General features: G+C 43.1%; 1 protein-coding gene across 1 annotated transcript in view; it reads left to right on the forward strand.

Annotated features, from left to right (window-relative positions):
• Window positions 13470-23423, forward strand: part of LOC109823350 — a 19669-nt gene continuing 9715 nt past the window's right edge. The window contains exon 1 of the mRNA XM_020389629.1: window positions 13470-13862. Within this exon, the coding sequence (XP_020245218.1) occupies window positions 13470-13862 (393 nt within the window). The remainder of the gene's footprint in view (window positions 13863-23423) is intronic.

Raw genomic sequence — 23423 nt, forward strand, 5'->3', positions numbered from 1 at the left:
TGCCCACAACATGGTTCAAACCAGAGCGCATCACCAAAGTAGGAATGAAAACAGTGAACAATGACCCACATGGACAGCGCCAAAAGGGACTCGTGCCACACACAGCCCCAAACGGCGAAATCCTCTGGGTTCATCCCGATCTCATTGAAGACGAACAGTGGGCGACTTCCTCGAGAAGAAAGGGTAAAGGCAAATCCTGCAATGCTACATCCGCAATCTTCGAGGAGGATGGCGATGAAGCTCCTACTTTCCCGCTCTCCGAAGAAGAACAAGAAGTCTTCGCCACTAGAAGCGGAAATGAGTATCACTACAATTATCCACCACCTAGTGAGCAGGGGGTGAATAAACGGGGACCAGTCAAAACTCTCACGGAGATGAGGGTGATTACGAGTCCTACACCGGGCGAGGAGGCTCGACGATAGCCGATGAATAAACCGAAAGGGAAGAATCCCCAGGAGGTTCAGAATCCGAAGCAGTCTAGTTTCAGTCGCCCGATTGGAAGAGACAAACCGGAAAGCTCGAAGACTCCACAAGTCTTCGATATAATGGCTCAACTAGCCAACACTCCAGCACGGATAACGCTGTATGAGTTGCTGCGGTTGTCCAAGGAAACCAAGGAGGCCTTGTAAGAAGCTTTGGCCAATTCAGAGGTGTTTCTGACTCAAATCAAGCCGGTGCCTGAACAGTCAGAACCGCTGAGTCAACAGTGCAACATAGCGACTAAAAACCTTCCCTGCATTACTTTCACCAAAGAAGATATGCAGACGAAGAATTCAAACCATGATCGGCCCCTATATCGAATCCAAGTGGATCCGGGTTCTGCTGTGAGTATTATGCCTCTTCGCTTGATGCATAGTCTCAGTATTCCAGTTAGTAAGTTGGCGTCCACAGGCACTATCATCTATGGATTCAATACTAGCGGGTCAAGACCCTTGGGTAAGATCCGGATAAAGTGTCAAATAGGTGATTTGAAGACGGAAGTCACATGTTATATGATTGATGCCGAGACTTCGTATAACTTACTATTGGGTCGACCTTGGATCCATAGTAACGTTATAATCCCCTCAACTCTCCATCAGTGTTTAAAATATGTCAACACTGATAATAGAGTTAGGACGGTGGTCGCGGATAAGCAACAATTCAAAGGGTATGAGAATTATTTCACCGATTCTCTCCTTTATGGTAACGAATCCGATACTGAATCATCGGCCCATGGCACGGACAGCGGAGAAGAAGTTGATACCGAAGCCGGATTTGATTACAATGGAGGTTATATTTTGAACGACATTGTACCCTTTGTAATCAACCTTGACGATGAACAAACGTCAGAGGGCAGTTGTAACTGGCAACTTGCCAATAATAAAATAAATAACGATTTAGAGTACTCCCTGTCTCTTGATGATGTGATAAAAGAATTGTACGATAATCCCGATTTGTATATGCCGCTTCGATCGTCCTACATAACAAAGGAACGCCTCCAGCATTCTTTCGGAACAACCATGGTCATCCCGAACAAAATAAGAGGCGCAAAAGAAGTGATTTACGGTAAAGGAAAAATCTCTCCATTACCAGATCATTTCTTAAGGGAAGATGAGGATGATGACAAACCTGGTCGGCATTTATCTAAGTATAGTCCGGAAGCACGCAAGCTCATGGAAAAGCAGGGATATGATTTCACACTCGGAGAAGGTTTATACTTCGATCGAGGTCCTCGTATTCCAGCCAAAGCAGCATATGTACCATAAGGGAAACCCGATGATTATTATAAATACGGACGAGGGTTAGGGTATGAATCTTCTTCAGTAGATGAATGCTGCTGGTTAATTAATGACCAATCATCTAAGCAATACAAAGATGGAAATTCGTCAGATGCCTTGGAATGGGACTCCGATACAAGTCTGGGGGAAGCTTTCAAAGCCCTAATGGCGAACATGGCTACAGCTGATCCGTCCACAATGGAAGACAACAATCAAATGCCAACATGGGAAGACCCGTTGGTTCATCACCTGAACATGCAGTATAGTGATAGGTTCGAACAGAGGGAACCCCCCACTGAAGATAAAATAATCCAAGTTAACATGAGTGACGAAGCCAACCCAAAGCCTATATTCATCAGTGATAGTCTTCCCCCAAATGAGAAGGAAGAATTAATTGCTCTCATCAGGGAATATATTGACGTCTTCACGTGGAACTATTAAGATATGCCCGGGCTCGATCCCAATGTGGCAATGCACCGCCTCGATATCAAGCCGGATGCCAAACCTGTCAAACAACAGCAAAGATGGTTTCGTCTGCAGATTATGGAAGCCATTGAGGCAGAGGTTAAGAAGTTGATCGAATCAGGGTTTATCCGAGAAGCCAGACTGGTTAGCTAATATCGTTCCAGTTATGAAGAAGAACGGTAAAATCAGAATCTGTATTGACTTCAGGGACCTGAACACGGCATGTCCGAAAGACGACTTTCCTCTCCCAATCACAGATGTCATTATCGACAATACATGTGGATTTGAGAGAATGTCTTTTATGGATGGTTTCTCAGGATATAACGAAATCAAGATGCACCCAGATGACGAGAAGCATACAGCGTTCAGAACGCCCCTCGGTGTCTTCTGCTACACCGTAATGCCTTTCGATCTAAAGAATGCAGGTGCCACGTACCGGCGAGCAATGACTAAGATTTTCTAAGAACATCTCAGGAAGACAGTCGAATGCTACGTTGATGATTTGGTTGTAAAAAGCCGCAACAAAGAGGATCACATCAAGGACTTGAAGACGATGTTCGATCTCATGCGGAGTCATCAATTGAAGATGAACCCCACTAAATCCTTCCTTGGAATGTCCAGCGGAAAATTCCTAGGATTTGTCGTCACCACTAAAGGTATTCATATCGATCCCGATAAGGTGAAGGCGATACACGAGCTGCAACCTCCTAGAAATCTGAGAGAGCTCAGAGGACTGCAAGGGCGACTAGCTTACATCCGACGGTTCATCTCAAACCTTTCTGGGAAGTGCCAACCATTTTCTAAGCTAAACAAGAAAGGGGTGTCATTCATTTGGGACAATGCCATTCGAAGATATCAAAACATATCTGACGAATCCTCCTGTTCTCGTTGCACCAAAATCAGGTAGACCGTTCTTGATTTATCTCAAGGCGATGAACCACTCGATAAGTGCCTTACTAGCACAAGACGATGATAATGGTCACGAACAGGCAGTCTATTACCTAAGTTGGACCTTGATAGGTGCCGAGTCTCGATACCCGATGATTGAGAAAGAATGCCTCGCATTGGTATTTGCAATGCAAAAGATGCGGCATTACTTGGTTGGACAGACGATTTACGTCATTTCTAACGTTAATCCAATACGGGTGTTTATGACACAACCGGCCTCTATGAATTGACGGTTAGCGAAGTGGGCCCTTCTCTTGTCCCAATATGATTTGCACTTCAAGCAACAGAAGTCGATCAAAGGACAAGCGATTTGCGATCTTTTGGCGGCAAACCCGACCACGGATACGGCAGAAGTATATGATGATTTGCCGGATGAAACCCACGAGGTTAACACTACGTCGCACCAACAAGTATGGCAATTATACTTCGATGGTGCTTCGAGAGCAGTTAATAGGGTGATAACCCCGGAAGGTTCTACAGTTTCTTCCGGAGTTGGAGTTGTCTTAATTTCCCCGGGGAAGCATGTGATGCCTCGGGCTTATTCACTGACTAGTCCATGTTCCAATAACGTAGCCGAATACAACGCGCTTCTCATTGGACTCAGTTTCACCAAGGAGCTGGGGGTCGAATATCAGTTTCTCCAAAGAGCTGGGGGTCGAATATCTCGAAGCTTTTGGAGATTCTCAATTGATAGTCAACCAAATCCGTGGAGAGTATGAAGTCAGGAATCAAGACCTGATCCCGTACCACCAGGAGGCTATCAAAATGGCAGAATCTTTTGAAGAATTCTTCATTGAATATATCCCTCGTCTCTAGAATGCTTATGTGGATGCACTGGCAGCACTAGCGATTTCACTTGCGCAGCCTCCCGAAACTGAACTATTAGTCACGGTAAGGACGCACCAACTCTGCATACCCATATACGATATGGATATGGAAGAAGAAGATGACGGAAACAAAAACGCCAAGGAAGTGAATTCAACTCAAATTGGGTCTGAATCCCGAGATTGGTGTTTTCCTATCGTTGACTACGTCCAGTATGGTATTTTGCCAGAGGATGTAAAAGAAAGGGAATCAATTCGCCGAAGAGCACCGAGATTCTTCTATAATACCAAGACCCATATGTTATACCGTAGAGGGTACGATGGTTTGTTACTCCGATGCCTTTTGAACAAAGAAGCAGAAGAAGTTCTTAAGGAAGCACACGAAGGAGAATGCGGTGCGCATCAGCCCGGTCCCAAACTGTATGATCGCATCAGGAGAATGGGATATTTTTGGCCAACAATGGTTCGTGACGCAATCGAATATGCCCGAGAGTGTCATGCTTGTCAAATACATGCAAATTATATGCATCAACCGCCAGAGAAGTTGCACACATTAACCACGTCTTAGCCGTTCGAAACATGGGGTATGGACATTGTCGGTCCTATTTTTCCCCCTTCAGTCAAGGGTGATCGATTCATTCTCGCAATCACAGATTACTTTTCAAAGTGGGCTGAAGCAATTCCGCTTAGAGAAGTAAAGACGAACAACGTCATCAGTTTTATCAAACATCATGTCATATACCGACACGGCGTGCCAAGACGGATCATTCATGACAACGGTCCACAGTTCATAAGCAACGCCTTCGTCAGGTTTTGTGACAAGTTCAAAATTGAAGATATTTCGTCAACAGCTTACTATCCCGCTGCGAATGGATTAGCTGAGGCGTTTAATAAGACGATCATTAAAATCCTGTCCAAGCTTGTGAAGACCAATAAACGAGACTGGGACGATAAACTCGGTAAAGCACTCTGGGCTTATCGCACCACCATACACACGCCTACAGGGGCCACCCCATATTCGTTGGTATACGGATATGAAGCTGTGCTACCATTAGAGATCCAAATCCCATCTCTTCGGATCGCTCTCGCAACTGAGATGACAACTGAAGAACAACATCAAAAACGTCTCGAATAACTCGAAAGGTTGGATGAAAAGCGTTTGGAAGCTCAACAACAAATTGAGTTTTATCAAGCCAGAATATCTAGGGCTTTTAACAAAAGAGTCCGTCAAAGAAGCTTCAAGGAAGGAGATCTGGTCCTCGCTGCTCGCCGACCGATAATCCTCAACTCCAAGAAGAAAGGTAAATTTGAACCCAAATAGGAAGGACCGTTTGTGATAGACACAGTCTACTCAAACGGCCCGTATCGCCTGATTACTCAAGAGGGCGACAGGCAATTAATGCCAATAAATGGGAAGTTCCTGAAAAAGTACTATCCCTAGTACATTCAGAATAACCCATTTACCGGAAAGTTCCTTGAAGAATATTACACTTAATATTCTAGAGGATAACCCAAAATTATTTTCACCATCAAAATCCCTCACTGATCAATTTCAATTGACAGTGAGTCCACCAAAAATATCTTTCTGACCCTCTTGACTCTTTCCATGAACAAGAGGTCCACTTTCAGTTCAGAGTCCCATTTCGATAAACGAAAGAACTCCCTTCTTTTTCTCTTTGGTTAAGCCTTCTCATGGTTATAGCCTAAGTTAAAATTTTATTTCGATAAACGAAAAACTCATCTTCTGATAACCAAGCCTATAAAAGGTAAGTGTATCTAAATTTTCCAGATTCTCGGAGTGGAGATCCCACTTCTAGTTTCTTTTGCGCTGGAAATAGAATATAAAATTCTTCCTTTCCAGAATCAGGGAATAGAATATAAAATTCTTCCTTCCTTGTTTTTCGGGTTCGCCTTCACCCTAAAAGAAGACCGGGAAATAGAACATAAAATTCTTCCTTTCTCGCACCAATCTTTTCCAAAATTTGTCAATCTAGGATTCATCCTAGGAAGTTTATCCCGAATCCTAAGCAGGGATAAGTCTGCGCCTAACACGCGCTGCCGGTTTAGTCTTTTTTCGTAGAAAATACACCAGAGTCCGATTCTGGGGTATTCTATCCTGAAACCTAAGCAAGGATAAGTCTACGCTTAACCCGCAAAAGAACACCCGCCCACATATTCGATATTGTGACAGGTTGTTATTAATAACACCAAAATCCATGCCTTACACGCATGGGGAATTTCATCCTGAATCCTAAGAAAGGATATGCCGACGCCTAACACGCGTCGCCGGTTTAGTCTTTCTCCGTAGAAAAAGACACCAGAGTTCGATTCTGGGGTATTTTATTCCGAAGCCTAAGTAGGGATGAGTCAACGTCTAATACACGTTGTCGGGTAGCCTATTCCTGTGACAAGGGCGAAGTCTACATATTCGAAGTCGTAGCAGCGAGTCTAAGGGAGTTCATTCCATTAGCACAACGTCACATGCGGAACGGATTTAGACAATCCGCATGCTAGCCCGATTCAAACGGTAATCGGTAAAGGCTTATCAAAACCGTTGAAGGCTGGGGGTTAGCTTAGCACAACGTCACATGCGGAACGGATTTAGATAATCCGCATGCTAGCCCGACTCAAACGGTAGTCGGTAAAGGTTTATCAAACCCGTTGATGGCTGGGGGTTTGCCAAAAATCCTGTAAGTGTTATGACCGTTGGGTTCACAATCAACAGAGAAACATAATGATAAAAAGGGGAGTGCGCTAAAGAAAAGACTTTGTTTCATTAATAAAATCAGACCAAGTGGAGATACAAGAAGACGTCTCAAATCAGATCTAACAAACTGAAGGAAGCAATTTTAGCCTTAACAGCGGCAAGTTTCTCTGCGTGTTCCGCTCGAACCTTCTCCTCTTCTTCCTTCTGAAGCTTGGCATAAGCAAGAACGGCGGCAGCGTCGGCAGTTACGTCTTCTCGGCACAACGCGTGAAGAACCTCCAGCTCTCCTCTATAAACATTTTGAACTCTGGTGCTCTCGAGCTCAAAGTCTTTTAAAGTCCTCTCCCCTTGGACGGTCCTAATCCCCGTCCTATCAGCAATGTTGTTATAAGCATCTATCTTAGTCCGCAGATGACGTTGCCATTCGTACAAGTTCGCAATGATGATTTCCTGCTCTGATATGCGTCTCGCTCGGGCCTTACGCTCGTGCATCCTCTGAATCTGAGCATCGATCATGAGCGGCGTGGCCTCATCATGTGGGTCGGAGTATACTAGCTCTTCCAAACGATACATGAGTTCCTCTAAGCAAGTCAACCTTAACTCACATCGTCTAGCTAGCCGGATGCCACCTATACGCCGAATGTCTTTAAGACTATCTGCTATGAAAGGGAGCAAATCATAAAATCTTCCCCGTCCAAAACTAATGGCGGTGGCCGTTTGTTGCATAACTTTCTCTAATTTTTGGAGGATGCCCTGCACGGATTCGGAGACCGGGAGGACAGATTCTTGGCCAGGCATAATTGCAGCAATGGGATCCTCTTCCCCTTCATCGTCGGATATCAGAATGATTTCGGGTCTCACCATCTTCTTAGACATGGTGACCTGCAAAATAAATCAGAGGATCAGATCCAAAAAAAAAATCCTTATTTATTACAATTAAGCCCCTCAAATCTCCAAATTCTACCCCCTAAAAGAGGAGCCCGAGGCGCCAAATCATAAACCCTAACCCTCATATGCAATACCACAAATTCATGTACTAAATTAAGCATGAAATATGCTAAAATTATGGAGAATTTACCTGAGGGAAAGCTCGAAGATCCGACAAAAATCAAATCTTGAAAGAGGCTCAGACCACGTGCTCGAGGGGTCTGAAAGAAATTTTTATATGAAGATTTTGGAGGGATTTTTCAGCCTAAGATCCAAAGGAAGGATGGATCTAAGGCAATTATAAAGATTTGAGAGAAAAAGGATGCAAGAGGGAAGAGGAATCCAAGAAGTAGGAGGAAAGGGTGGCCGGCCCTAGAAGGAGAAGGAAAAGAGGCTTTTATAGCCTTGAACCAGTCTTGAACCAACCCTGAACCAGACCGGACCAGGTTGAACCAGACCAGACCAGTCCAAATCAGTTCAAAAGAGGCTGAACCAGGTCAAACCAGGCTGAACCAAACCAAACCAGACTGAACCAGACCAGACCAGGATGAACCAGTCTGAACCAGTCCTGAACCAGCCTTGAACCAGGTTGAACCAGTCTTGAACCAAGTTGAACCAGGTTGAACCAGTTTGAACCAGATTTGAACTAGAATTCAAACTGAAGCTGAATCGAGCATCGAAACAACTTCAAATCGACCGAGGGTTCAGTCCTTTGTTTATTCTGTCCTTTCCCACACATTCGGAAGGGTCGGAAGATTTTTTGAGCCTAATTACTGCTTTTTTTTGGGTCATTATTAGGCCGGTTTGGCTCATTCAGACATGAAAAATACTCCAATAAGGTATACGAGTATAAACTGTTCCCTATTTTTGGTTGAGAAGTTTCTGGAGAATATTTTTCTAAAAATATTCTTAAGGATAACTCAACAACACTACACCGGACAACGCGTCGCAAATAAAGACTCAACGCCAACAATCGTGGGTCAGTTCTATGTTGAACCAACAAACACGAGCTAAAGATCAGAAAATCAGGAATCGACTTCAAGTTCAAAGTTTCGACAACGTCCAGACAATAAATACAGCACCGGAACCCTTACAGACATTCGACAAAGCACCGAATAGCCTGAAGGATTGAAGGAATCAAGAACATAAGTCATTCCGAAGTCCCGTCATACCGATTGAAGGTTGGGGCAATCATATCCAAAGCATTCCAGACTCTTCTATAAAAGAACGAGGCTGAAATACTTTGGAGGGGGTATTCGTAGGCGTATAAAACTACTTATAGGTCCCTTAACACAGCTCGGCATGGTGATTCAACAAACCAACGAACTATAGGTCCCTTAACACAGCTCGGCATGGTGATTCAACAAACCAACGAACCATCGGGCGATATATCCAAACACGAGCGTCAGTCTACAACGGCGAAGCAAAGTGACACGCAACGATGCGGATTAACGAGGCGATGAGGTTAACGAACCGCACGCAAGCAATGGAGTACATTCACTCACGTGCGGAATCAAGCTAACAGTCCGGTGAGTCAACGAGTCATCCAACCATAGAACGGATTCGAACTCGAACATCGAAGCGGATTTACTGCCAAATCAGGATTCAGATCAACAAATCGGAGTCCAAATCAACAACGAAGCACGGAACCGGAAAACGGACACCTGGAGGACTCGGCCAAAACCAAGCTACCTCTAGGTGGCTCGGTGGCCGAGCCACCTATAGGTGGCTAGGTGGCCGGCCAGATCTATGCCAAGGCACAGATCTAAGTGCCTATAAATAGAGGGGTATGGCTCATTTGTGATGGGTTGGAAATTTTGACGGCGAAGCTCTGCTGAATTGAGATCTGAGCCTTGGAGATTTGAAGCTTCGAAGACTTGCTCTTTCAGATCCGGTGCTCGGCGATCGTCCACGTCAGAAAAGGCAGGAGTTCAAGAGGGATCGGATCTGAGATCCATACGGTATTACTCCGGATCAAAGCTTGGCCTTTGATCCCGAGAGGGCGATTATTTCCTTGGTGAATTAATCCTCCCGGCTATTATTTCCTTTGCGAGATAATACCCGTTATACCGTTTAGATCTAACCGGATCTAGATCACGCGGTGGTCCACGGATAAACCCCGGCGCAGGCGAAGAACCCACAGAAGCGAGTGACCGCAAAACAGGAGCTCGTGATTTGTTCGACAAATAAGGAAAGAATTGTAATTTTTTTTTCTTTCTTTTGATCTCGTTGTAACCGGATCTTATAAAAAGACCGGATTTTTTGTAATCGATAAACTATTACAAGAGTGTGCAATGGAATCAATGAAAGCTACAATTTTCCTCGTGAACAACTTCCCCCTAGCCTTCGTCGATACCTCATTTCTAGGAGGTTCTACTCAGTTCGAGAGGTAGCTGATACTACCACTTCACAGGAGAATGAGTCAGCTATGTTCCAAAAGGACAAAGAAGGAAATACTAAAGATAAGAACAAGAATAAGAGGCCATTTTCCGGACCCAGTAGCAGCAGCAGCAGCAAGGCCCTCATAGGAGAGGACCTCAACACGACCAGAGAGCACCTCAGCAGCACAAGTTTTAGGGCACATGTTATAATTGTCGTAAGATTAGGCACAAAGCATCAAAATGCCGTAGTGCACCAGCAGGAGCCCAGCAAGGGAAATGGCAGAATCAGCAACAAAATCGATTTTAGGGCCGAGGTCAGGGCCATCAGATGAGACTGGAGGCACCGCCAGTGGTTTCGCAGATTGAGGGGTAGGTTCGTGCAGTTCAGGAGGTCCCTTAGGGATAGGTAGTTCTATATGCTCCACCTCCAGTAGCAGAGCAGGCTCCAGCCACCGGTAGGGTCTATGCAATAGTCCCTCGTGATCATGGTGCGAGCGGGGCCATAGTGGAGAGTACGCTCTTCATGAACTCCTTTCCAGCTCGTATTCTTTTCGATTTGGGAGCTTCACACTCTTTCATATCTTATGCCTTTATGATTAGACCTCAGCTTATAGCTCAGCCTCTAGATGTTCCTTTTTCAGTTTCCACCCCGCTAGGTGAGATGTCGCTCTTAGAGAGCATTTGTAGGAGGTGTGTTATCAGCTTAGACGAGTCAGAGTTTGTTTTCGATCTAATAGTGTTGAGCATGTCAGAGTTTGATGTTATTCTTGGTATGGATTGGCTATCTTCCTACCACGTCAGTATCGAATGTTTTGCGAAAACAGTCAAGTTGCGAGAGTCCGATGGTTTCGAGTTAGTTGTGACCACCTCTCAAGGAAACCAGTTTGCAGAGTCATTACTGGTGTACATCAAGGAGGTGATGCTTCGGGATCAGAGTGTTGATATATGCGAGACTAGAGTTGTCTCAGATTTTTAGGATGTCTTTCAGAACATACTTGGGTTACCTCCTGTGAGAGAGGTTGAGTTTTGTATTAAGTTATAGCCGGGCACAACCCCTATATCCCAAGCATCCTATCGCATGGCACCTACTGAGATGAGGGAGCTACAGACCTAGTAGGATGAGTTGTTAGCTCGAGGCTTCATTCGTTAGAGTCATTCTCTATGGGGAGCGTCGGTCCTCTTCGTAAAGAAGAAGGATAGTAGTATGCGATTATGTATCGACTACCGTGAATTGAACAAAGTCACTATCCAGAATAGATATCCTTTGTCTCGGATTGATGACTTGTTCTATCAGCTGCAGGGAGCGCAGTATTTCTTAAAGATTGATCTTCGTTCTGGTTATCATCAGTTGCAGATTCGGGAAATGGATACTCCTAAGACCGTCTTTCTAACTCGATATGGGTCCTTTAAGTTTTTGGTCATGCCATTTGGGTTGACCAATACACCCGCGGTATTCATGGATTTATTGAACCGAGTCTTTCGTCCATACTTGGACCAGTTTGTGATTATATTTATCGATGATATTCTTATCTATTCGAGATTGGAGTCGGAGCACGAGCAGCATCTACATTTGGCCTTGCAGACCTTGCGGGAACATCAGCTATATGCTAAGTTCAGCAAGTGTGAGTTTTGGATTTCTGAGGTCAGGTTCCTTAGCCATATTATTAGCAGAGAGGGCATAGCAGTGGACCCAGCGAAGGTTTCAGCAGTGATTGATTGGGAACCGCCGAAGACGATTACAGAGATTCGTAGCTTTTTGGAGTTAGCTAGTTATTACAGGAAGTTCATTTAGGACTTCTCGAAGATTGAGATACCACTTACACGACTTACGAAGAAGGGTATACAGTTTACTTGGAGTATGGAGTGCCAGAAGGCCTTTGATACCTTGAAGGCTAAGTTGACTACAGCGCCAGTTCTTACTATTCCGAGCGGTGACAGGACATTTTTTGTATACATGGATGCGTCGTTAGAAGGTTTGGGAGGTGTTCTGATGCAGACTCAGAGGGTAGTAGTATATATCTTACGATAGTTGAGGGTGCATGAGCAGAACTACCCCACTCATGATTTGGAGTTAGCAGTGGTAGTTTTCGCGCTGAAGGCGTGGAGACACTACTTGTATAGAGTTTAGTTCGAGCTATTCACAGACCACCAGAGTCTGAAGTACCTTTTCTCCCAGAAGTAACTTAATCAGAGACATCGACAATGGATTGAGTTCATCAAGGACTATGAGCTCGTGATTCACTATCATCCGGGGAAGGCGAACGTCATAGCAGATGCTTTGAGTAGGAAGCGTTAACATCAGGTTATGGCTTTGAGGTGTTCGTTGTATCGAGATCTTCTCACTCTTAGCCAGTTCGATTTTAGGCCGGAGATTGGTAGGACTAGCACATACTTGGGAGCTATATCAGTGCAGCCATCTTGGAGGGATAGAGTAGTCAGAGCTCAGTTAGAGGACTCTTGGATTCAAATCCGAAAAGGGGAGATTTCCAAAAAGCCCAAGGATGATTGGACCATTGGAGCAGATAGAGGCCTTCGAATGAAGGGTCGATTGGTTATGCCAGCTAGTGTAGAGCTGAAGAGGGAGTTATTTGATGAAGCACATCGTACCCGATATACAGTGCATCCAGGAACCACTAAGATGTACAAAAACTTAAGGAGACACTTTTGGTGGAGTGGTATGCATAAAGATATTACAGATTATGTAGCTAAGTGTTTTATCTATCAGCAGGTGAAGGCAGAGCACCAGAGACCAGTAGGGATACTTCAGCCTTTACCCATTCCAGAGTGGAAGTGGGCGAACATTTCTATGGACTTCATTGTGGGGTTGCCGAAGTCGAAGAAGGGGAACGACTCAGTTTGGGTAATAGTGGATCGGTTGACGAAGTCGGCACATTTTATTCTAGTGAGGACCACTTATATCGCTGAGACCTATGCGATGATATTTATTCAAGAGATAGTTCGACTTCACGGAGTTCCAGATACGATTGTATCAGATCGAGGATCAGTTTTCACCTTGCACTTTTGGAAGAGTTTCTAGGATTCATTCGGCAGTAAATTATTGCACATCAATGTATTCCACCCTCAGACAGACGGTCAGACAGAGAGAGTGAATCAGATGTTGGAGGACATGTTGCAAGCTTGTATCATTGACTTTCAAGGCAGCTGGGAGAATCATATTCCATTAATAGAGTTTGCTTATAACAATAGTTATCAAGCGACGATTGGTATTGCTCCGTATGAAGCATTATACGGGAGGCCCTGTAGATCCCTTATATGTTGGGCAGAGTCGGAGGATAGCTTGTTGCTTGGACCAGAGCTTGTGAGGCAGACTACCAAAAATGTATCATTGATTAGGGAGTGTATTCTAGCCGCTCAGAGTCGGCAGAAGAGGTACGCAAATCATAGACGGCAACCTTTAGAGTTTCAGGTAGGAGATTATGTCATGCTAAAGGTATCGCCGATGAAGGGTGTGCAACGATTTGGTAGATGGGGAAAGCTTGCCCCGAGTTATATTGTCCCTTTTCAGATTATTGAGCGTATTGGAGTTGTTTCTTATAGACTAGATCTTCCAGCATCGATGTCTAGTGTGCACGACGTATTTCACGTTTCTATGATCAAGAAGTACTTGCATGATGAGGAGAGACAGCGAGCATTGTATGCCCTAGAGGTTGAACTTCAGGATGATTTGACTACGATCGAGATCCTAGTTTGTATACTTTCCAGAGAAGACAAGAAACTTAGACATAAGGTGATTCCTTTGGTGAAAGTCCAATGGAACAGGAAAGGATCTGAGGAGATTTCTTGGGAGCACGAGGAGGATATGTGTCGTGACTATCCACACCTGTTTGAACAGGTAGATTATTTGGATTATATTTTTTCCCTATGGTTTATGATGATTTTGGGATAGTTATGTTTAATTTTAACACTAGAATGGGAGTATTGTCACTTAGTCCCAAATCATTTGGAATACATGGTATATACATGGAAGGTTCCTTGTTTGGATTTTTCACCCGACATACTAATTCCATTTAGTTAGGGATTTAAGGTGTGAATATTTGTATTTTAGATTGTTAACTTTAGATAGCACTATGTTCATATCTGGAAATTTATGCTATGAGTTGTGTATATGGGAATTTAATTACTCCCGAAGTGCGTTTCTCATATTATTAATTTTTGAGAGACGATTTCAAAATTTTGAGGATGAAATTCTTTTAAGGGGAGAAGAATGTAAAATCCCGTAAAATAGAGTGAATGAGTTTTTATTGTAAAATATAGATTTATATCATAATAAATGTGATAACAAGTGTTTGGGGATCAAACAAGTTTATTTATGTGAGAGAAAACAAGTGAGAGGCTAGCACACAAACAATCATGCACGAACTTTAAACCCTAACAGCCCCCTCTTCCCTCTTGTAAACCCTAACCTCTTCTCCTTGGCATTTTCGGCGGATTTTGGGGAGTTTGAGTGAGATCTAGTGGCTTGCAGCGAAGGAGGACTTTTTACAGCGTGGTTAGAGTTGTTCATCACCCCTCAGGCGAGTTTCATCTCGCCCAATCCTGCACTAATGTTTTTAAACATTTTTAACGATGTTTTTTATGAGATTTGTGAGATTAACATGCTAGCTTATATATATATAAATAGATCTTTGTATTGTATATTACAAAAAGAACGAGTTCTTCAGTTAATAAAGATCACCCACGAATTTCTTAATGCGGATCTAGATCTGAAATTTTTATTCTAGCAAGAGTTTTGAAATAAAAATAATTATTTTCGAAGGATTCGACAGTAATATGTATGTTTGAAGATGTTTCATTTTGTCTAAAGTGATTAAATTGTTCTTCATATGTTTAGATATGCTAAATTACTCATATAAGGTTTTCCAATATGCAAGATTAACATATAAGAGTTTGTATATCATCTATCGCAGAACAGAAAACCTGTAGGAATCTTTCTGTTCTTGCACGGTCGACTGCAAATATACGACGGTCGACCGTTGGGCGCGCAGCTGAGCAGAAACTTTCTGCTCACTGCGCGGTCGACCGCATGAATTTGGAGGTCGACCGTGGGACCTGTTTGTGCATGTGTACGTCGTTTGCCTGCGGTTGTATGGCTGGCGAGACACCTAGGTTATATGGGTTTGTTGTACACTGAGATTTGTTTACATTAGTTGACTTTTTAACATGAGTCTTAGATTTATTCACTGGGATATGAGAGTGAATAGTATATATGCTTTTACTTGTATCTGTTCATTGTATGAAACTAATCATATGCAGTCCATGCGTTGGAAACTTGTCTATTGCGGCCCATGTGTTGGACCTTAATCATATAGTTCATACGTTGGACATTTACCCATTTCAGTCCATGTGTTGGACCTTCGTCATATATAGTCCATGTGTTGAGCTTTTACCTTTTACAGTCCATGTGTTGGGTATTTATCATATGCAGTCCATGTGTTGGACATTTATCTGAGTTGTTTTATTTAACATATAGTAGATGAAGTCCATGTGTTGGACAAGTATCTGGCATTAGTCAGGATATTTTGATAGTATGGTTGGAGATGGAGTTAATGCTCCATGCTGTATCTCGGATTTGGTATTTAGATATTTATAATTTGAGCTACGGGGGACGTACCTATGCTCGTGTTGTAAATTTCTAAATATTAAACTCCCACTTCATTTTAGAGTTGCTGATTGATTATCTATTTTATATCTATAGCTATTTTCATATCCTTCTAGCCCTCCTCCCTGTGGTTGGTTGAGATGTTACTTGCTATAGCGCTTTAACACTCGTTGTTTTTACCCCCTTTCAGGCATCGAGTTAGGTGCACAGAGAGTCGCAGGTTGATGAGATGTCTTCATAGATTCTATCTAGATATTTATTATATTTATAGTTTATGACAGAACTCCACAATAGATGTATTTATGAACATTTAAGATATTATTTCTAGCTTTGTAAGGCTATGTGCCTTTATGTCATTTCATTTGACTTCCTATTATAAGATAGTTGTATCAGTTCAATTGTTTGTTTCTCAGAGATTTATCCATTTATATCAGTGATGATGATTTTTTTCAGAGTATCTGTTGTTTAGTATTTTTTTTCCGTATATGCTCTCTTGCCTGCTTTGTACCTACACCTGTTGTTGATTCCACTAGATAGATAGTAACTGTGATGGTAAAATATGTCGTGGCATGGTGTTTGGTGTTTGGCAGGTTTGACATTCTTAGTTTCACCTTGGACTGCAGCCTTGTTAAAACCAGGGGGGTTACATATAGCTCATCAACATGATGATTAGAGCAACCTATCTTCTGTTTTTGTGAATGAGACTTGTTGGCATACTCAGGACAACTTGTCGTCGCCTTTGAGTGATCCAATGTTGTATGTTTAGATCCACACCTTCGCGGGTATGGAGTTTTTACAGGCCCTAAACAAGAAGAAATTGGAATTTTCTCCTCCTGGGATTGCTTTATCCTGATAGGAGGATACTTACCACCCCCAGCGTAAGAACTTACTTGATGTTCATTCAACGGACTCAAGCATTCTTTAATTAGAGTTTTACCTTGATCATCAGGTATGAGACCGAGGCGATTCGCCATTGAAATCTTGAACTTTGATAGGTCAGGACTGACCCATGGTTCCACTGGTGATGTAGCAGATGTGACTACAGTAGACGGGCCAGGAACAGATATTGACAGGGTTAAAGGGGGGGTCTTGAGAGCTTTTCTTTGATCGTGACAGAGGTGATCGTCACGGTTGAAGGGTGCGCCACGGTAGTGGAGACTGTCATGGTTGAAAGATGTACCGCGGCACTGGGAACTGCTACGGTTGAAGGATGTGCCGCGGCACTAGTGTAGGCGTCAAAAAATGCTGAAAGAAATCCAAATACAGCTCAAGAGGAGATCATCCAAAAATCAAAAGAACACAAGTATGGACTGTCTCGCACGCGAGACAGTCTTTACTGTCTCGCATGTGAGACAGTCTTTACTGTCTCGCCATGCGAGACAGTATTTGCTGTCTCGCCATGCGAGACAGTGTTTACTACGTGGCCACCAACTGTCAAGGGACGTGGAAAACATCGTGGGCGAGAATCACGTTGATAACTGCCAAAATAACGGAGTTGTAAAACGTGGAAAGGCAGTTACAAGAAAACTGCCAGACAGTTACTGTTTTCGAGATAGTGTTTACTGTCTCGTGGGCCGAGACAGTCTTTACTGTCTCAGAACCCGAGACAGTAAACACTGTCTCGGCCGCTGAGACAGCAAACACTGTCTCGGCAGCTGAGACAGCAAATGCTGTCTCGCGAGCATGTTTCCTCTAACTATTCCTGGAGGCTATAAATACCCCCCTGAGATCGATTTTTGAAGGGGGGGATCAGAGAGCATTGGCTGAACATTTTAGAGCAGACAGAGCAGAGTTCTTGAGCTACTGGTAATTCCTTGAGATTCGAGCTTTGACTTGATCTTAAGAAGAGTGATCGTCTTACTTTGATAAAATATTCACTTCAAATTCCTACTTCGATAAATGAAGGAAGAAACACTAAACCCCTCACGATTCAATCAGAATCTGTGATTTGGTGGTCCACGGGCTAACGCACCCCCGGCACAGGCAAAGATCCCGCGCAAGCAGCGATCCAAACAACGATCTTGCGTTTATTTCTAAAAAGATGTAATTTTCCTTTTGTTGTGTAAAAGAAGTCTTATAAAAAGACTATCTATTTCGAATTTGTTGTAATCGATCCAAGATATAATGAATTCCATAACAAAATCAACTTTTGACAAAAACAAACTGGCGACTACAGTGGGAGCCAACAGTCTCGCTACCGAGACCGTCGTGTCACAGCCGATCAAGATTCCAGTTGAATCCATGGTCGAATACGAATTCGACCAAACCAAGTTTGAGGAATATCTCTCATCATCCTCTTCAAGATCTTCATTGTCTCGCAAGTACAAGAGGATCTCACCATTGAAGAAGACTTACATGCCAAAGAAGGCACAAAATGAAGACTCTCGCCTGATTGTTGCGGAGGATTCTACTCGCAACATCTCTGCTCGCGATGACTCTTATCTAGTTAAAGAGTCATCGAATCAAAGCCCATCGTCACTTACGAAGAGGGCTCGTCAGAGACAACGTCAGCGCCGCGCTCACCAAATAGCTAAGGCCTTGGATCAAACCGACGGGGTTCGTTATCACGCGGACCTAGAGTCGAGGAGGCATCGAGTGGTTTAGTTGTCTCAACAACCAATCACTCATATCTCTGCTAAACTAACGACGGATTAATGGACTTTTGTCAAGAGGGCTCGCTCAACCCTCAAAGAACGTATACAAAAGCGTCGTGCAAACGCTGCTTATGCCCGTGCTCTCTTACAACAAAGACGAGAAAGAAACAAGAAAACGGTGGCCAAAGAACCACCAAAATTCTACAAAGTTTGGATTCCGAAGTCTGGAGTTATGCAAAATCAGCATTCGGAGCTCGTTAAGACTCTATACCCGCAAGGGGGTGGTTCTAAACGTGTGACTCCTGACATAACCTTGGATCGCTCAAAGATAATAATAATTTGTCCTGAGAATGCCAACAAGGCTTTACACCCCCAGAAGAAGACGTGTTCGTCAAAAGACATCGTTATACCTGGGAGGTCATACCAACAGACGATAGGATTTTTCGGTAATCATACCGATGAATCGTACTATCAAGCTGTAGGTGTGAATAAATTTCGAAAGAGAATTATTCAAGAAATTAAAGCAGCATTGTTGGAATATAACTACGCCAAACGAAAAGTCATCCCGCAAAGAGTCTCAGTGTTCCAGAGGCTTTTCACCGAAATGTCAAAGCCCAGGCCGAGACGTTTCAGCAAGAAGTTTGCTGTTCAAGAGGATGAATTCCCTAAAGTCACCATCAATATGGCTGATAAAGGAAAATCTAAGCGGCATTCAAATGAATCAAACCCCGACTTTTCCCCGGGAGGAAAAGTCAATTCAAGAATTGCCCAACGGATGTCTCGACTCTAGTCAGGAGCTAATAGACATAGAGATTACAAGAGAATGCATGAAAGAATGTCCTCGGAGGATGAACTCTCGGACACTTGTTCTGCGATCGCTTCTGATGATACAATGTCTAGCCCGGGACAAACCAAAGAAGTGTTCACAATCACTTCTGATCAGTTTGCTCAAATGCTTCAAGAAGCTCTATCGAAGCAACGTGAAGAAATTAGAGCTGAGATGAAGATGGAGATGGAGTTGGCTATTCAACAAATGAGAGAATTGCTAGCTCAACAATCTCAACTTCCTGAGTCCAGTCAGCGAGCTGAATCCAGCCGCCGCACTCAAAATATTGCAGATGACAGTGATCCGGAAGTGGATGAAGTCATCTTTGCTGATGCACCTCCTAATAACGATAACACTGGGGGTGGTTCAACGGATCCTCCCAACAACGATATTGGGGGTAGTTCAATCGCACCTCTTAATAATACTGGGGGTGGCCCAATTATTTCTCCTCAATATCACTCAAAGAGAGATGAAGATGAGGATAAGAAAATGCAAGACCTTAAAAACAAAGTCAATGCTTTAATGTCCGCTCAGGAGGTAAAGAAGACGGGTATTCCGTATCCCTATCCAAGAGAATGAGATTCAATACCGTACCCGACAAAGTTCAATCTGATTAACTTCACACCATTTGATAGGAAGAGCTCGCCTACTCAGCACTTGATTTATTTTAAGTCTCATTTGGGCATGATCTCTGGAAATGAGGCTTTAATGGTCCGGTCATTCGTTGGTACCCTTTGTGGGCCCGCCTTCGATTAGTACCGACGTCTCAAGCCAGGGAGCATCAACTGCTGGGATGACATGAAAAGTTTGTTCTTCAGTAATTTCTTCGATGATGACACCGAAGTGTCAATCGGAATCCTTTTAGATGAGAAGCAAAAAAACGGAGAGTTAGTCGACAATTTTGTCAAGCGCTTCCGTAACAAGGCAATGAATTGCAGAGATCCTGTTACAGAGGAGTTCATCCTGCAAACATGCCACAATAATCTCTCCATCGATGTCCTGGAAGCCCTGGGGGTCGTACCATAAACTTGGAAAGATTTAAAAATGTGCGGTGAACAAGCTGAATACTTTCTTAAAAGAAAGAAAGCTGAGAGAAGCCGACCGACGACATCTACAATCACTGAGAACGCGACTCTCGATCCGAAGTTTCAAAAAGAGTATTCTTTCGAAAATAATGAAGCTCCAGCCATATTGAAATACCTCATCGCCAATGACAAAATCGAGCTACCACCTATTAAAGATCAGGAGGGAGCTAAGAGGATTACGGATCCAAACTACTGTGCGTACCACAGAAGGGTTCTTCATCCCACCGAGATTTGCTTTGGACTAAAAAACAAAATCCAAGCCTTAATTGACTCCGGTGTCATAACGGCACAACAAGCCAAGTAAAGAAGACTCTAACTCCATTGGGTGCACGAATATAAACTATTTCCCCTAACTCCAAAAAGTATACGAGTATAAACTGCTCCTCAATACTCCAATAGGTATATGAGTCTAAACTGTTTCCCACTCTTGACGGGAAGTTCCTGGAGAATTTTTACATGTAATATTCTTAAGGATAACCCAGTCATATAACTCAGTATGATGATAGACCCAGTTTTGCGAAGGAAGCTGGGGGTGGATGATTCATGTAACGGGAAATTCTCGGAAGAATGCTATATGTAATTTTCTTAGGGATAACCTGATCATTACAAACAAAGTGATAAACACTACATCCCCACGGTGATTTCCGAATACTCTTTTGCTGAGATGAGATTCGATCACTTCTTTAGATCAATCTTCCCTCACAAAACTCATATTTGGTCAAACCTTTAAACAGTTAGGACCAAAGCCAAAATCCCCTCTCGATTCCTTTCATGAACGAGAGGTCCACAAATTGAACGATCAAACCTTTAAACAGTTAGGATCGTCTCAAGTCCCCATTTGGTCAAACCTTTAAACAGTTAGGACCAAAGCCAAAATCCCCTCTAAATTCCTTCAATGAACGAGAGGTCCACAAATCGAGCGATCAAACCTTCCTACAGTTAGGATCGTTTCAAGTCCCCCTTTGGTCAAACCTTTAAACAGTTAGGGCCAAAGCTAAAATTCCCTCTCGATTCCTTCCATGAATGAGAGGTCCACTCAAATTGAACGGTCAAACCTTTAAACAGTTAGGATCGTATCAAACTCCCATATGGTCAAACCTTTAAACAGTTAGGACCAAAACCAAAATCCCCTCTCGATTCCTTCCATGAACGAGAGGTCCACAAATTGAACGATCAAACCTTTAAACAGTTAGGATCGCCTCAAAACTCTCACTTGGTCAAACCTTACTACAGTTAGGACCACAATCAAGATTCCCTTTCGATTCATTTCACGAACGAGAGGTCTACTTTTGAATTGAATAATCAAACCTTATGACAATCAGGATTATTCAAACCAGTCCAGATTCTCTAAGTGGAGATCCCACTTTGAGTTTCTTTTACACCAGGAGATAGAATATAAAATTCTTCCTCTCCGATTTCGGGTTCATCTCTACCAACAAACAAGAGACCAGGAGATAGAATATAAAATTCTTCCTCTCCATCATTGGGTTTATCTCTACCAACAAAAAAGAGATCAGGAGATAGAATATAAAATTCTTCCTCTCCATCATCGGGTTCACCTCTACCAACAAAAAAGAGACCAGAATACTCCAATAGGTATACAAGTCTAAACTATTTCCCTAATCTTAACAGGAAGTTTCTGGAGAATATCACTCAGAATATTATTAAGAATAACCTGAATACTCCAATAGGTACACGAGTTTAAACCGTTCCCCTACCCCCAACAGGAAGTTTCTGGAGAATATCACTTAGAATATTCTTAAGAATAACCTAAATACATCTCAACGAGTATATGAGTATCAATTTGGTAACCAAAGTCAAAGAGATACCAGCTTCGATTCAAGATCTCGATAACGGTCGAGCGATAAACGCAGTACCAAAAGAGTATTAGCTATTCTACAAAGAACTGAATAGGCTAAAGGATGAAGAGATCAAGAGCCGAAGCCATTTTATGGATTCTTCTACACGATCTACTCAACCAAGCATTGAAGGGATCGTAAGTAAAATCTATCTTATCCAAAGTATCCCAGACTTCTCTATAAAAGAATTAGTCTGGAACACTTTGGAGGGGGTATCTGTAGGCGTCAAAAAATGCTCAAATATATCCAAATACAGCTCAAGAGGAGATCATCCAAAAATCAAAAGAACACAAGTATGGACTGTCTCGCACGCGAGACAGTTTTTACTGTCTCGCACGCGAGATAGTCTTTACTGTCTCGCACGCGAGACAGCGTTTTCTATCTCGCCATGCTAGACAATGATTTCTGTCTCGCCACGCGAGACAGTGTCTCGCGGGCCGAGACAGCAAACACTGTCTCGCCCGCCGAGACAGCAAACACTGTCTCGGCAGCCGAGATAGCAAATGCTGTCTCGCGAGCATGTTTCCTCTAACTGTTCCTGGAGGCTATAAATACCCCCCTGAGATCGATTTTTGAAGGGGGGATCAGAGAGCATTGGCTGAGCATTTTAGAGTAGACAGAGCAGAGTTCTTGAGCTTCTGGCAATTCCTTGAGATTCGAGCTTTGACTTGATCTTAAGAAGAGTGATCGTCGTACTTTGATAAGATATTCACTTCAAATTCCTACTTCGATAAACGAAGGAAGAATCACTAAACCCCTCACGATTCAATCAGAATCTGTGATTTGGTGGTCCACGGGCTAACGCACCCCCGACACAGGCAAAGATCCCGCGCAAGCAGCGATCCAAACAACGATCCTGCGTTTGTTTCTAAAAAGGTGTAATTTTTCTTTTGTTGTGTAAAAGAAGTCTTATAAAAAGACTATCTATTTCGAATTTTTTGTAATTGATCGAAGATATAATGAATTCCATAACAAAATCAACTTTTGACGAAAACAACTGGGAACTGCTACAGTTGAAGGATGTGTTGCGGCAGTGGAGACTATCGTGGTTGAAGGATGGGTCCTACTGATCCAATTTTTATACGAGTTTGGATTTGGGGATCAACACTTTGAGGTTCTTTGATGATCCCTTAGACACCATTTCTTTCTTCCCTTCTTGCATTTGTTGACGAATAGCGCGAGCACGAGCGGCGTTTGGACGATGCTTTTATATACGATCTTTGAGGGTCGAACGAGCTCTTTTGACAAGAGTCCATTCTTTCGTTGTGAGTTAAGAAGAGATGTGAGTGGTTTGTCGTTAAGACAACTAGACCACTCGATGTTCCTCGACTCTAGGTCCGCAAAATAGTGAACCCTGTCGGTTTGTTCCAAGGCCTTAGCTAATTAACGAGCACGGCACTGGCGTTATCTCTGACGAGCCCTCTTCGTTA

Source organism: Asparagus officinalis, chromosome 9 (assembly GCF_001876935.1).
Source record: "Asparagus officinalis chromosome 9, Aspof.V1, whole genome shotgun sequence".
Taxonomy (NCBI): domain Eukaryota; kingdom Viridiplantae; phylum Streptophyta; class Magnoliopsida; order Asparagales; family Asparagaceae; genus Asparagus; species Asparagus officinalis.